Source organism: Callorhinchus milii, unplaced genomic scaffold, assembly GCF_018977255.1.
Source record: "Callorhinchus milii isolate IMCB2004 unplaced genomic scaffold, IMCB_Cmil_1.0 Scaffold28, whole genome shotgun sequence".
Lineage (NCBI taxonomy): Eukaryota > Metazoa > Chordata > Chondrichthyes > Chimaeriformes > Callorhinchidae > Callorhinchus > Callorhinchus milii.
The window spans coordinates 3,979,327-3,992,241 of NW_024704769.1; the positions used below are offsets into that span (position 1 = coordinate 3,979,327).

The window sequence follows — 12,915 nt, forward strand, 5'->3', positions numbered from 1 at the left end:
TATAGCAATAAAAAAAAAGGATTTTATTTAGAAAAAATTCTACATGATATAGGTTTCAAAAAAAAAAAACACACGAACAGACATAGCTCACTTAGTCACCCTCCTATTCTGCAATACCAAGTACAAAAACACAAACAAACACAATCTGGGCGTTTTCAGATCACTTCCCAGCACTTTGTTGGGCAGAGAGGAGAATTTAAAGTATTATACGATGATACGAGTACCAAAAGGTTAAAAGCCCAGAAGCCTGGTGAATAAATAAAAAATTCCAGCATCAAAATATGTGACGTTGGACATTTTGCAGCTCCACCTTCTCCGCACTAGCTTAAAATGGTTGCTTCAGAGTGCCGTGAACTTTCAGTGCTCACACAGCAGACGTGAGGATGTTCAAACTGTGTATATACACCATGTCCTGTAACAGAGCAGCTATGAGCTCCATACGGGTGTGGAGCAGGGAAGTGAGAACTGAAAATCTAAAAAGTATATGAGGCTCCGGGTTTATACTCCTGAGGGTGGGAACGGGAACTTTCTGAATGTGTCAGTTTTATTTGCAGTGTCTTCCTTCCCCGGACGAAGGGAAAAATGGAGAAATTGACAGCAGGAAACTGTACAGCACAAAGAATTTCTCACAACACAACCGCCACCTAGCTGAGGACTGAGAACATCCTTGTAAGATACTGAAATCCACAGTTAGGTCACTTCAAATGACTTAGGGCAACTTTTTTTCAGCTCACTCACTCACTCACTCGAATGGACAAACCTGCGGGGGTAAAACACTGCAAATACACAGTAAGTGCCCGCACACGTCCGTTCAGTGACTGGTGTCCATTTGTACATCTTCGCCCTCCTCAGCACAGAAAGCTGAGAAGCTGATTGGCTGGCACTCAAGCGTCCGCAGGTTCACCAGACACGCCTTCTGGGTGGTGGAGAATTCTGGCACCGCTATCAACAGCACTTGTTGTCCATCTACGCCTGAGAACAGAGAGTGTCCTTCATTACTCCACGGCTCAGAGTAAAAATTGCACACAAGCTGAAAGTGCAGCCAGGACAGGAGATTCCAATATTGGTTACAGTGCTTTCCCTATCCTCAAATCAGGAGGAAGCCCAGATGAGTATCAGACAAGCAAGAACATAAGAATTTGCTGGGCGAAAGAAGACCAACGTCCATCCAGTTCACCTTCCACTGTGCTGGCAGTTACATTCACAAGTTATACCCCAAACTATATACTCTATCCACAGATATTATTTCCTAACAGAAATCTAGCTCATTTGCTCCTGAAAGAATCAACACTTTTTGCTTCCACCATCTGACTCCTGGGGAACCTCTTCCATACGATTACTACTCGGTCACTGAAGCAGTGTCTCTGCAGATACTTGAACTGAACTCGATTAAGGACTTGATCGCTGTCAATTGTAGAACATTCTTGTGCAGAAAGAACTAATCCAATCTGTGCATTTTATGGAAAGGCTCGTTTTGTTTTGACTCAACTCTACTTGGCGGTAACCAATCCAAAAATACCTTGGCTCTCATCGGTCAAACTCCATCCTAAAGGCACCAGAACAAGTGTCTCGGCCAAGAACATCCAACCCAATGAATTCATTGACATGCACCATAAACATCAACTGCCTCAAATTACAATAGCCAGCTGGTTTCAAATACAGCCTCAACCAACTCAATATCATTCTGTGATCCAAACTCAGCACAGTGCGCAACTACAAACTGAAAGATGAGATACTGCAGGAGATATTGGATTGAGAAATTCACCATGCTCCTTACTTTAGACATACAGTAAAAGTAGGGAGGGAACAGCAACCACAAACTGCACTTATAATAGACCTTTCACATCGGAAGGACGTCCCAAGGCGCTGGAAAGAATGAATGACTTGATTCTACTCTGAAATCGTGATTGGATTAATGGCTTGAGAAGTTAAATCAACTGGAAAGGCATCTACAATGATAGAAAGATCATTTAAGTTTTCCTTTAGTATTAAAAAGATTCATTAAAGATAGCACATTTGGCTTTCCACTGTGTAATGTTAGTATCTAATCCAAGTCCCACGTGCAAACCAGTTCCATTCAGTACTGTGCTGACTGAGCACTTGATCACTATCGCTGTAAGTTGTGGGAAGTAATGGAAACACACCATTTCTAGTTGCTCAAGTATCAATACCACTGCAGGTTATATTCAGTGAGTGATCTCTGCTCCTCTGCGAGTAGATTACACCCCTTCCCCGTCTTGAACACAAAAGAATACCTTGGTTCTGCAGCATAGTCCCGCATATATCTGCTTCCCCAACACAACCCACCCCCCCCCATCACCACCCCCCCATTGTAACTGCGGCCCTCACCTTTGATGACCTTGGATTTGAAAGAAGGAGCGTTGCCACAGAAGTAAATGTGCGGGCACTCCTCCAGAATGAAGGGGTCTTTCAAGTAGAATGGGTAACATCCTAAAATAAAAACAGAAAGATCAAAGTCAATAGAAAGCTGACTGTCTTCAGCAACCTGTGCGCCTCCCTATAACCCATGCATATATCTATGGAACTCTCAGTCTGGTATGGAAACTCTTAAGCATGGTAATGGGTTTCCGCATGTCAGACACTCGACTAACAAACAAAATGGACAGTGGATGCACTCTTGGGTGATTGTTCCTCAGGTACAGTACTTACCCAACGTATCTGGGGCTGTGGGACTGATGTGGCCAATCCGGAGGGTCCACTCCAAGATCTCTAGGTAATCCTCCATACTGCTGTAGTGGTAAATGTCACTCACATTCTGTCCAGCTGTGCCCAGGAACCTAACACAGGAATGTAGAACTCAAGTCACTCAGCATTGAGATAAGAACATAAGAATTGCGAGGTGACATGAGAAGGCATTAAATACCCAGTAACTCATTTTACAGTATATTCTGTGAAGCGCTTTGAGATGTCTAAATGACATGATAAGGTACCATATCAAATGCAAGGATTATTATCATCATATCAAATGCAAGGATTATCTTATTATTTGAAGGCTTGTTCCTCCTTACCTGACTCCATCAATGTCGGCCTGATAGGGATTGGTGACCAGCTGCATGGTAGGGTAGGTGGCCGCTTGTGGGAACATGCAATGGTGGAGGGGCTGCTGAGGGAGTGTGTAATTTGTGGGATCAAATTCCCCCGGCATACAGTCAACAGGGACAGAAGCCTGCAGTCAGACAGAGAAGTAAAAATCCCAAACGTTATGGACTCAAACTGAACCATTGACTATTGATTTCCACGTGAAGCTTGTCGAGTTAAAGGACTGAAACTGATTGCAAAACCAATTGCTATGCTTTCGATCTATAAAATTAAACACCTCGACATTTAAGATCCCATGTCACTACTGGAAAACAGAGTTTATGCTTTAGGGTCAGAGGCACTACTTATAAATATTTGACAAGACTGACATGGTACATAAATCCACGACTGTTTGTAGGATACTCCTGTGCGCAAATTGACAACCGCGTTTCACCCACCAAATACATTCTGTGAAGCGTTTTGAGACGACTCAACAACGTGAATAAGGCGCTATATCAAGTGCAAGGATTATTATTCTTATTATAAAGAAAGCAATTCATCCCTTTACACAGCCAGAGTCATTCAAACCCAAGACATTTACAACAGCAGCAAAGGTAGATGAAGATTGTTTGACTATCACCATAGAGAGATGGGTTTTATCACTAGATGATTGAGGGAGACTTACGCTTAGCTGAACCAGGATCTCATCCAGCATTTTAACGGCTTCAACAGTGGCTGCCTGTGTCTTCTTTGTCAGGTACTTTGCCTTAAATCCACCAGATAACAGAGAAAATAAGAGAGAGCAATGTAACAAAATATCCCACCGGCCCACAGTTAATCTGCGAGTCTGAATCATGTTCAGATGCCCTCTTCCCCTCATCCTAGACACAGTCACCTCCATCTATGATCGACAGCAAGTGAACTATTCAATACAAAGTTCTGAACATAAATAGTCTTGCCCCACAAAATACACAGTCACTACACTTTACAGTATATTCTGTGAAGTCCTACTCATTTCTTTCAAGCGCTCTGGGACGCTACCATGCATGAGCGGCGCTATATAAATGCAAGTTGTTGTTTCTATCACTGCCCCCGCCAAGATCGAACTTTAAAGTCAGATCAAAACTTGACCACCGCTGAAGGTAATTGCCCTGTGCTCTGTGCAACCGTTCACTCATCTCACCCAGATGACTAGCGAGTCAGCCTGAGCCAAACTGGGCCTAATTACCTTGTTGAAGGAGTCTTTGTTCTGGGTGTTCCTGCTCAGAAGGTTCCCAGCTAAGATCACACGGGATATTTCCGCAGCACTGCTCTGCTCTCCCTCGTCTCCCAATTGACCAGTCACCATGTCAATCAGCAGCTGCATGCCGAGGAGACTATCTGCGTTTCTTCCGCCCAGGCCGAGACCAGAGGCTAACAGAACATACCTTCAAACAAACAGTCATGTGGAATAAATTCTCTCAAAAACTATTCAACTAACCTTTCAATGGCATAAAGCACCAAACATTACTTGCTCTGCATTCCTGATCATCTAAGTGTAAAATGCAGAGAGTGACAAAGTAAGAGACATATAATGGGTAATATAATGGGAATGTCTACTCCTGATCTTGTGAGACAGCACAGTCCATTCATTCATCAACATCTGCAACTGTGGCTGTGCTTTCAATGGCAAGCTGGTTAAAAATGTACACTATGGTGGCCCCAAGCCTTAGCTCTCGCTAGTCTATGCTGAATCAGGTAAGCAGAATGAGTCCATCCAGGGAGAGAATGCACATCCCAATACAATACATTTCCATGTGTATATTTCCATGTGTAGTATGGTGTTTCAAGCATGGTGATGGGTTTCTGCATGTATCAAACACTCTGCTGACCCCCAAAAAGTGTCTGGAAGCTATGTCAGACTACATCAAGTGACTGATACCCTGGCTGATGACTGATACCCCGCCTCTCACCCATCAGGATCGGGTTCAGTCTCTCACCTGTCAGTAGCAGGACCTGCCATTTGCTGCTGTGGTGGGAGGTCAGCGGTACAGAAATCTTCCACGAGGAATTTACCGTCTCCCTGTTCCGTTCCCAACAATCCCAGAATTACTCCTGGCAAAGGAATGCACAGGCACATTAAATCCAACTCCAGAAACAACCTCACTCAATTTGCCTCAGGCAAATCAAATTGTCGAACCAACCTGTGACAAATTTCTGAACATCAATAGCTCCCTCCAATTTGATTCGCTGCAATTCATCCTCGAGAATAAGCTCGTCCAACTGATCGGTGAATTTTGTTCGCAGCGGCTGAGGCAACAGGTTGTGCTGAAAGGACAAAGAAACAATGTTAAATCTTTTTTTGTTGAGCGCATTCTTCAGTTGAAGTTCCAATTATGTCTAGAGTCCCTTAGACTCCTACCTCTTCACTGATCTCCCGCAGGATGGAGGGTTTCAGCTCCATGTGCTTGAAGAGCGTCCCGATCACACAGCACCTCTCCCCGAGCTGAAGTTCACAGAGCTTCTTCACTGGCACGTCAGCACCTGGAAGACAACAGCCAGTGCGTGCTGAGCCCCATTCCAACAGCACATCTGCTCGGGAGCATAGGAACAGGAGGAGGCCATTCAGCCCCTCAAGCCCGTTCCTCCATTCTATTTGATCATGGCTGAACTATACCTCAGCTCTAATTTAAATGTTTATTTTAAATTATTTTAAATATAAATGTTTACCTCAAAATGAAAGGCCTGCGGGGAAATATGTGGTGTAGGCGACTTATACTACAGGACATGTATATGGTAGGACAATAATTTGCAACAAATTTCCCCCCAGTGTTGTCGGCAGAGGACAGCAATGGTTTCAGGATGCAACATGCGGCAACAGGCCAAGTGCACAGCCAAGCGGCAGGAAAGCATCACTACAGATGGTTCGCTGGGCATGCAGGCTTTAAGGGGGCTGTTTATTCCCCCTTCTGCACAGTCAACCAAAAGCGGTATTGACAGAGTAGAGAATGAGGGCACAGTGCCATCCTCTGAAAATGCAGCACTCCGTAACATGGCATTGGAGTGTCGAGTACTGTCTAAGATTAGAAGCTCAAATCCTGAACCCACACCATCTGACTCAAAGTCGAGAGTGCTACCAATTTAGCCAGGCAACGGTACCGTTGGAATAACAGACTCTATACGTGCACTTCTTTCCGCAGAGCGACTCATAGCACCTTGGGACATCCTCCTGACGTGAAACGCGCTATTTAAATGTAAATCTGTACACTAAAATTTGCATTGTATTTACATTGACAAACTTGAACTTTGGTTTGTTCACACAAACACACGCCTACATGCGCGCGCCCACCGAGGACTTACCCCATTTGTTTTTGACTCTCTCGGCCAGAAAACTTTGCATCTGGATAAGACGAACGGCGTAGATGTGTGCATACTGCCGGTTAAAGTTGCGCTCTCCTAGCGTGAAGCGTTCCGAGCAGTTCTTGTAAGAGGAAGTGGGCACTCGGTCAAACGTGGGAGCATCTTCCATGGGGGCTGAGAGCAGAGTTTGAGTTTTCTGGGCAGCTTTGTCAGAGAACATTGTGCGACTCTGTGACAAAATGAAATTAGTGTGTTAACAACAACAACCAATTACATTTACACAGCGCCTTTCACGTCAGGGTGTCCCAAAGTGCTGGACAGTCAAGGATATGCACCCGAGCTGGAGTTTGGGATCGGGAGGGGTGGAGGGCAGGGGAAGGAGGGTGACCGACGATGTAGTCGAAGAGGAAGGTCTTGAGACAGGCCTTGAAGGAGGCAAGGGTGGCGCAAGGCAACGGGACTGTTATTATTAATTATGTTATGAGTGGCAAGAAGATGAACTGGAGTGTATTGCAAAGAAAACAAAATTATGAACCGCTCCAGGAACTAACTTGAATATTTAAATATTATAGTATTCTGAGAACATACACATGCAGATAAGGACTACGTGTGTGTATACAGCCATGTACCTATGTGTGTGTGTACAGCCATGTACCAGTGTGTGTGTGTGTGTGTGTACAGCCATGTACCTGTGTGTGTGTGTGTGTGTGTGTACAGCCATGTACCTGTGTGTGTGTGTGTGTGTGTGTACAGCCATGTACCTGTGTGTGTGTGTGTGTACAGCCATGTACCTGTGTGTGTGTGTGTGTGTGTGTACAGCCATGTACCTGTGTGTGTGTGTGTGTACAGCCATGTACCTGTGTGTGTGTGTGTGTGTGTGTACAGCCATGTACCTGTGTGTGTGTGTGTGTACAGCCATGTACCTGTGTGTGTGTGTGTGTTTGTGTACAGCCATGTACCTGTGTGTGTGTGTGTGTGTACAGCCATGTACCTGTGTGTGTGTGTGTGTGTACAGCCATGTACCTGTGTGTGTGTGTGTGTACAGCCATGTACCTGTGTGTGTGTGTGTGTTTGTGTACAGCCATGTACCTGTGTGTGTGTGTGTGTGTACAGCCATGTACCTGTGTGTGTGTGTGTACAGCCATGTACCTGTGTGTGTGTGTGTACAGCCATGTACCTGTGTGTGTGTGTGTGTACCGCCATGTACCTGTGTGTGTGTGTGTACCGCCATGTACCTGTGTACATGGAGTTTGTTTACGACAACGTTTAATGGCAGATGTTAATACAGAGGCAGGTTCTGGTCTCACTTTAAACAGCGACACCGAGACTGAGAGGGAGACCAGAGCCCGAGTGAGGAGTGAGGGAGGGAGTGAGTGACTGAGGGAGTGAGAGAGAGAGAGTGAGGGAGTGAGTGACTGAGGGAGGGAGTGAGAGAGAGAGAGTGAGTGAGGGAGGGAGGGGGGAGGGGGAGGGCAGGCGGAGAGCGCGGAGCTGTGGGCAGAGGCCCCCCACACACTCACAGCCGCTCAGGAGCCGCTGTGTTTCATTGCCAGCCTGTGGCGGCGGCGGCGGCGGCCTCGGCCTCTCCGCTCCGTGTCTCCCCCCCTCAGGGCCGCTGTACCTCAGGGCCGCCGCCGCCGCCACAGACGCCGCTGCGAGTCCTCCCCCTCTCGCGCTGCTCAGCCCGAGATTCCCGCCAACCGTCGCCCTCGCGACCCGGTCCAAACTGCGCATGCTCAGTGCTGCCGAGCAGGCGGAGGGCACGCCGCGCATGCTCAGTGCTGCCGAGCAGCAGGAGGGCACACCGCGCATGCTCAGTGCTGCCGAGCAGGAGGGCACGCCGCGCATGCTCAGTGCTGCCGAGCAGCAGGAGGGCACGCCGCGCATGCTCAGTGCTGCCGAGCAGGCGGCGGGCACACCGCGCATGCTCAGTGCTGCCGAGCAGGAGGAGGGCACACCGCGCATGCTCAGTGCTGGAGAGCAGGACAAACGTGCACGTGGCAATGGTCAACCCCGAGCCTCACAAAGCACACAGTCACTACTGTGGGTCAGCCTGGCTCGGGCGGTCACCCTCTCGAGCCCCCACGTCAGGTCCTGAAGGGCGGGCAGTCAGGCTCGGGCGGCCTCCGTGTACGGTCACACCGGTGTTCCGCAGAACTACCAATTCCAAAATGATTACAGCACTACTTTCCGGGTCCCAACTGAACTCACAAGGATTGTGGGCGTTCGCTCACTGACCGAGTCCGACACAAACAGCGTTAGCTGGACATGGACGTGAAGCTCTGTACACTCAAATGTTTTATTGATGTGTTTAGTCAACAACAACTTGCATTTACACAGCGCCCCTCATTGCATAGCGTCCCAGAGCGCTTGCGGGAGCACGACACCGAGCCGGGTGTAGGGGGTAAGGTGACTATAGGTACGGTTGAAGAGGAAGGTCTTCAGGCGCGACCTGAAGATGGGGAAGGAGGGGCAAAGCAGAGGGGTAAAGGGAGTTTTGGGGTGTAGTGTAGTGGCTGAAAGCGTGGCCACCGAGGGTGGAACAGAGGGTGCGAGGTACAAGCAGAAGGCTGGAGCCAGTCGAGCGGAGGCAATGGGTACTAGGTTGGGGAGTAAGCAAGTCGGAGAGATAGAGAAGTGCTGTGACTTTGATAATAGATAGTAGGTCAGGATTAACCAGCACACTGAGTTAGTTTCCTCTCCCGGCCTCAGCCCCCTCTAGGAGTCTTCCTTCTCATCTCCATGGGTGATGATGTAACACAGTGACTTATAATCAAGGTTTCCGGCCACGTCAATAGGAGTCACAGCAAGCACTTGCTCTACCTGCACCACAACAACAACAAATGACATTTACACAGTGCCATTTACAACAGGAGGACGTCCCAAGGCGCTGGACAGTCAGGGATTTGGACCCAAGCTGGGGGTTGGGATCAGGAGGGTGGAGGGTAAGGGAGGGAAGATGACCGAAGGCATGATCAAGGAAGACTTTGTGATGGGCCTTGAAAGAGGTTTAAATCGTGCCAAGGCCACACACCCTGGACAAAGGCCAAAGTAAGGCTCACTCACCTCTTCTTCACTGAATTTATCAGCTTGAGTCAGCAGAAGTCTTTTAAATCTGTGGCCAACAGAGAAGGGAAAAGAGCTTTAAGTTGTGTTACTGTATATCTTCAATCCATGACTGTTTGCTGCCACGTTTTGCCCACTACTGACTGCTAGGTAAACAGAGCCGTGTGTGTGGAGTAAGGAAACTTGCCCAAGACTTCACCCCGCCCAGGAATCAAACCCAGGTCCTCTCGCACTAACCACTACACTACTGGACTCCAAGACACAGTTATGTTTCTGGCCAGCCAGTGCATTTTATGATGAGAAATTTGACCTTCAGAATGAGTGTGTGCCTGTCAGTCAGGGAATGTAAGTACTGTACATCTAAGAATATGTCCTTCAAGAACAAACCACGTCTCAGACACTGTCTGCCACTCACTCGTCTTTGTTCAGGTTCCCCGTTGATTGAGGATCAAACAACTTGAAGGCATTGAGGATGGTTTCTTCTGCATCAGCACCTTTGGGAAGAAGATAAGTAAGCAACAGCTAATTGCTTGTCCTGGCTACTAACATCATCAACAACAATTTACATTTATCTAGCACCCTTCACACAGGGCGGCATCTCGGAGCACTTAACAGTGCTCAACTCAATCCACGACTGTTTGTGGGTCACTGCTGTGCGCAATTGTCTGCTGCGTTTCGCCCACAAAACATAGTGACTCCACTTTACAATATATTCTGTGAAACCCTTTGAGACGTTTCAACGACGTGATAAAGCTCTACAGGACTCCACTAGCTCCTCCATGCAGTAACTACTGTCTGTTTATTCCTCTGCACAGCATTACCACCTGCTGCTGTTGGCTCCTCAGTCCTTACCGTTCAGTTTCTCCCCGAAGAGAGTGAGGAAGATGGTGAAGTTCATTGGCCCCTTTCCCTCAGTCAACATTGCCTCCAATTCCTCATCGTTTATATTGATCTTACCTGCAAAGACACACTGAAGGTTAATAATCACAGAATGAAGTGTAACGCATTCTTGTTTTGCGTTCCCACTGGTTATAACTTTTTGGGCAAACAACAACAACAATTTACATTTACACAGCGCCTTTCACATCGGGAGGATGTCCCAAGGTGCTGGACAGTCAGGGATTTGAACCCGAGCTGGGGGTTGGAATTGGGAGCGGGCGAGGAGCAGGGATGGTGGGGTTAGGAGGGTGACCGAAAGCACAGTTGAAGAAGAGGGTCTTGAAAGAGGAAAGGGAGAGCGGGAGCGAGGCGAAGGGACTGTGGGATGGATTTCCAAAGGGTGGGAAGCAGAGAGACTGAAGGCCTGACTGCCAATGATGGGGTGGGCCGGGCAGGGGACATGGAGCAGGCTGAAGCCTGCTGAGCGGAGGGTCAGGTCGAAATGGAGTTAACAGGACATATAGGTAGGCAGGCACTCACCCAGTTGACCGTAGGTCTCTTTCAGGTCCTGTTTGCTGATGATTCCATCACGGTTCTGATCGATGCAACTGAAAGCCTACAAAATACACAACTCAGGGTTAAATCGGTGTCTGTGTGAATCCCTCATTCCTGGGATTAGCTCCTGAGCATAATTTTTTACTACCAAGAGATCTGTTATTTTTGCATACAATTCTACCTTTTAATCTTGTGCAAATGAAATCATTGCCCTGCTGAGTAACTGGATCTCCATAGTTTACTCCATAGTAAATAATTATAAAATAAATATCCTTGCATTTGATGCGACAGTGGGAAGCTGGGGATACGGATTTTTGAGACTCACCTCTTTAAATTCCTGTATTTGGGACTGCTCAAACATGGAGAAGACATTGGATGAGCCTTTCTGTCTCAGTTTGGCTGCTTTGTCTTTGGTAGCTTTCCTGCTTGCCTAGAAGCAACATACAATATATTCAGTGCACTGCCACGCTGTAATAATAATAATCCTTGCATTTGATACCAGAAAAATCTAGTGATCTGCACAATCTAATAGCCCAGTAACAAACGTATCAATAATTAGAATAATAATCCTTGCATTTTATACAGCGCCTTATCACTTCTTCTAGACATCTCAAAGCGCTTCACAGAATATACTGTAAAGTGTAGTGACTGTATACGCTTTGCGGGCGAAATGCGGCAGCCAATTGCACACAGCAGTGTCCCACAAACAGTCGTTGATTGAGTGTCCATATTATTATATTTTTTGAAGGGTTTGTTACCTCTGGAAAGTGATCCACCAATTGACTAACAGCCGGATTCCTATATACTGCCACGTAAACAGAGGCGTGTGGAGTAAGGAAACTTGCTTAAATACATGCCAAAGTTTCCAGCCTGTTTGACCTTGACAATTTGCACGAAGCAAACACACAGGATGATTAATACAATAATGATTATAACAATTATACCAAACACAGAGAGTAATGGTAGGAACGAAGAGCGAATAAAATAACATTAATGGGGATTAATGTAAAACATTGTGACACTTACCATGTTGTGTGACAAAGATTGACTACAAGTGCAGAGGTTACGTCCAGGCTATATAGTCCTGTTTATCTCACTCGGTCCTGGAAAGGATTATTCTAGGTGACAGACGGACTTTAAATGGAAGTTTTGAGTCCGGGTAACTGACTGCACGTCACACGGCTGTGATAAAGTGGATTCTTTCACAACAGTTAAGATACTGTGAAGTGGGGCTAGGCATTCCAGAATAGCATTAAGCCTTTAACACAGTAATCATTTAATTGGTACCCTATTCGCACTAGGAAGCTATTCGATCGGGGCTCCCTTTACATGCAGCAATAATAATAATAACCTTTGAATTTGAAATAATGCCTTATCACCTCGTTGAGACGTCTCAAAGCGCTTCACAGCATATACTGTAAAGTGAAGTGACCGTGTATTTCGTGGGCGAAACCCGTCAGCCAAATAAACATCTTTACTAACCACCAACATATTACTTGTCAACATAAATCAGAGGATATCCAAAAGCTTTACCACGTTGCATTAATACGGTATTATGGTTTTCATACAGTGTGCAAGTCTTACAATAAATACAAAATACACAAGCATTGAACGGTTGAAATGTCACACCTTTTCAGTTTTCTGTATTTCTAGACAAACCCAACAGCCAATTTGCACACAGCAATGTGCCACAACCAGCCAAGAGAGTGAACAATTTTATAATAATAATGCTTGCATTTGAAAGAGCGCCTTATCATGTCTTCGAGACGTGTCAAAAAGCTTCACATGACCTACTGTAAAGTAAACTGTGTATTTTGTGGGTGAAACACGGCAGCCGATTGCATAGAGCAGGGTCCCACAAACAGTCGTTGATTGAGTGACCGCATTATTATTTATTTCTTGATGGGATTATTACTCCCCGGAAAGCGATGCACCAATTGACTAACAACCGGATTCCTACTTACTGCTGGTAAACAGAGTGGAGTGTGTGGAGTAAGGTTTGGGCCTGCCCATGAATCGAACACAGGTCCTCTTGCT

The 12,915-nt window shown here is 46.5% G+C and overlaps 2 protein-coding genes across 2 annotated transcripts; both read right to left on the reverse strand.

The window, feature by feature from the left end:
• Positions 1-10: 10 nt before the first annotated feature.
• pold2 (polymerase (DNA directed), delta 2, regulatory subunit) lies at positions 11-8,125 on the reverse strand. Its single transcript, XM_007907424.2, has 11 exons — positions 8,000-8,125; positions 6,379-6,607; positions 5,441-5,562; positions 5,223-5,346; positions 5,019-5,133; positions 4,268-4,466; positions 3,725-3,805; positions 3,030-3,187; positions 2,671-2,798; positions 2,350-2,451; positions 11-972 (listed from the first exon to the last, which is right to left on the reverse strand). Exons 2-11 carry the CDS (start codon positions 6,596-6,598, stop codon positions 812-814), a joined length of 1,410 nt encoding a protein of 469 aa, XP_007905615.1. The 5' UTR covers positions 6,599-6,607; positions 8,000-8,125; the 3' UTR covers positions 11-811.
• Positions 8,126-8,919: 794 nt separating this feature from the next.
• Positions 8,920-11,972, reverse strand: myl7 (myosin, light chain 7, regulatory). Its single transcript, XM_007907425.2, has 7 exons — positions 11,905-11,972; positions 11,204-11,308; positions 10,864-10,939; positions 10,297-10,401; positions 9,860-9,938; positions 9,445-9,493; positions 8,920-9,201 (listed from the first exon to the last, which is right to left on the reverse strand). Exons 1-7 carry the CDS (start codon positions 11,905-11,907, stop codon positions 9,097-9,099), a joined length of 522 nt encoding a protein of 173 aa, XP_007905616.1. The 5' UTR covers positions 11,908-11,972; the 3' UTR covers positions 8,920-9,096.
• Between the last annotated feature and the right edge of the window lie 943 nt (positions 11,973-12,915).

Coding starts and splice junctions, on each gene's coding strand:
- pold2 (XM_007907424.2), bottom strand. CDS start 6,598: ATGTTCTCTGACAAAGCTGCCCAGAAAACTCAAACTCTGCTCTCAGCC. Junction 2,452..2,670: donor CACAGCCCCAGATACGTTGG/GTAAGTACTGTA, acceptor TTTTTATTTTAG/GATGTTACCCATTCTACTTG. Junction 973..2,349: donor CAAATCCAAGGTCATCAAAG/GTGAGGGCCGCA, acceptor CTCTGTTCTCAG/GCGTAGATGGACAACAAGTG.
- myl7 (XM_007907425.2), bottom strand. Junction 9,494..9,859: donor GGGAACCTGAACAAAGACGA/GTGAGTGGCAGA, acceptor TGTTGGCCACAG/ATTTAAAAGACTTCTGCTGA. Junction 9,202..9,444: donor ATAAATTCAGTGAAGAAGAG/GTGAGTGAGCCT, acceptor GTTGTGGTGCAG/GTAGAGCAAGTGCTTGCTGT.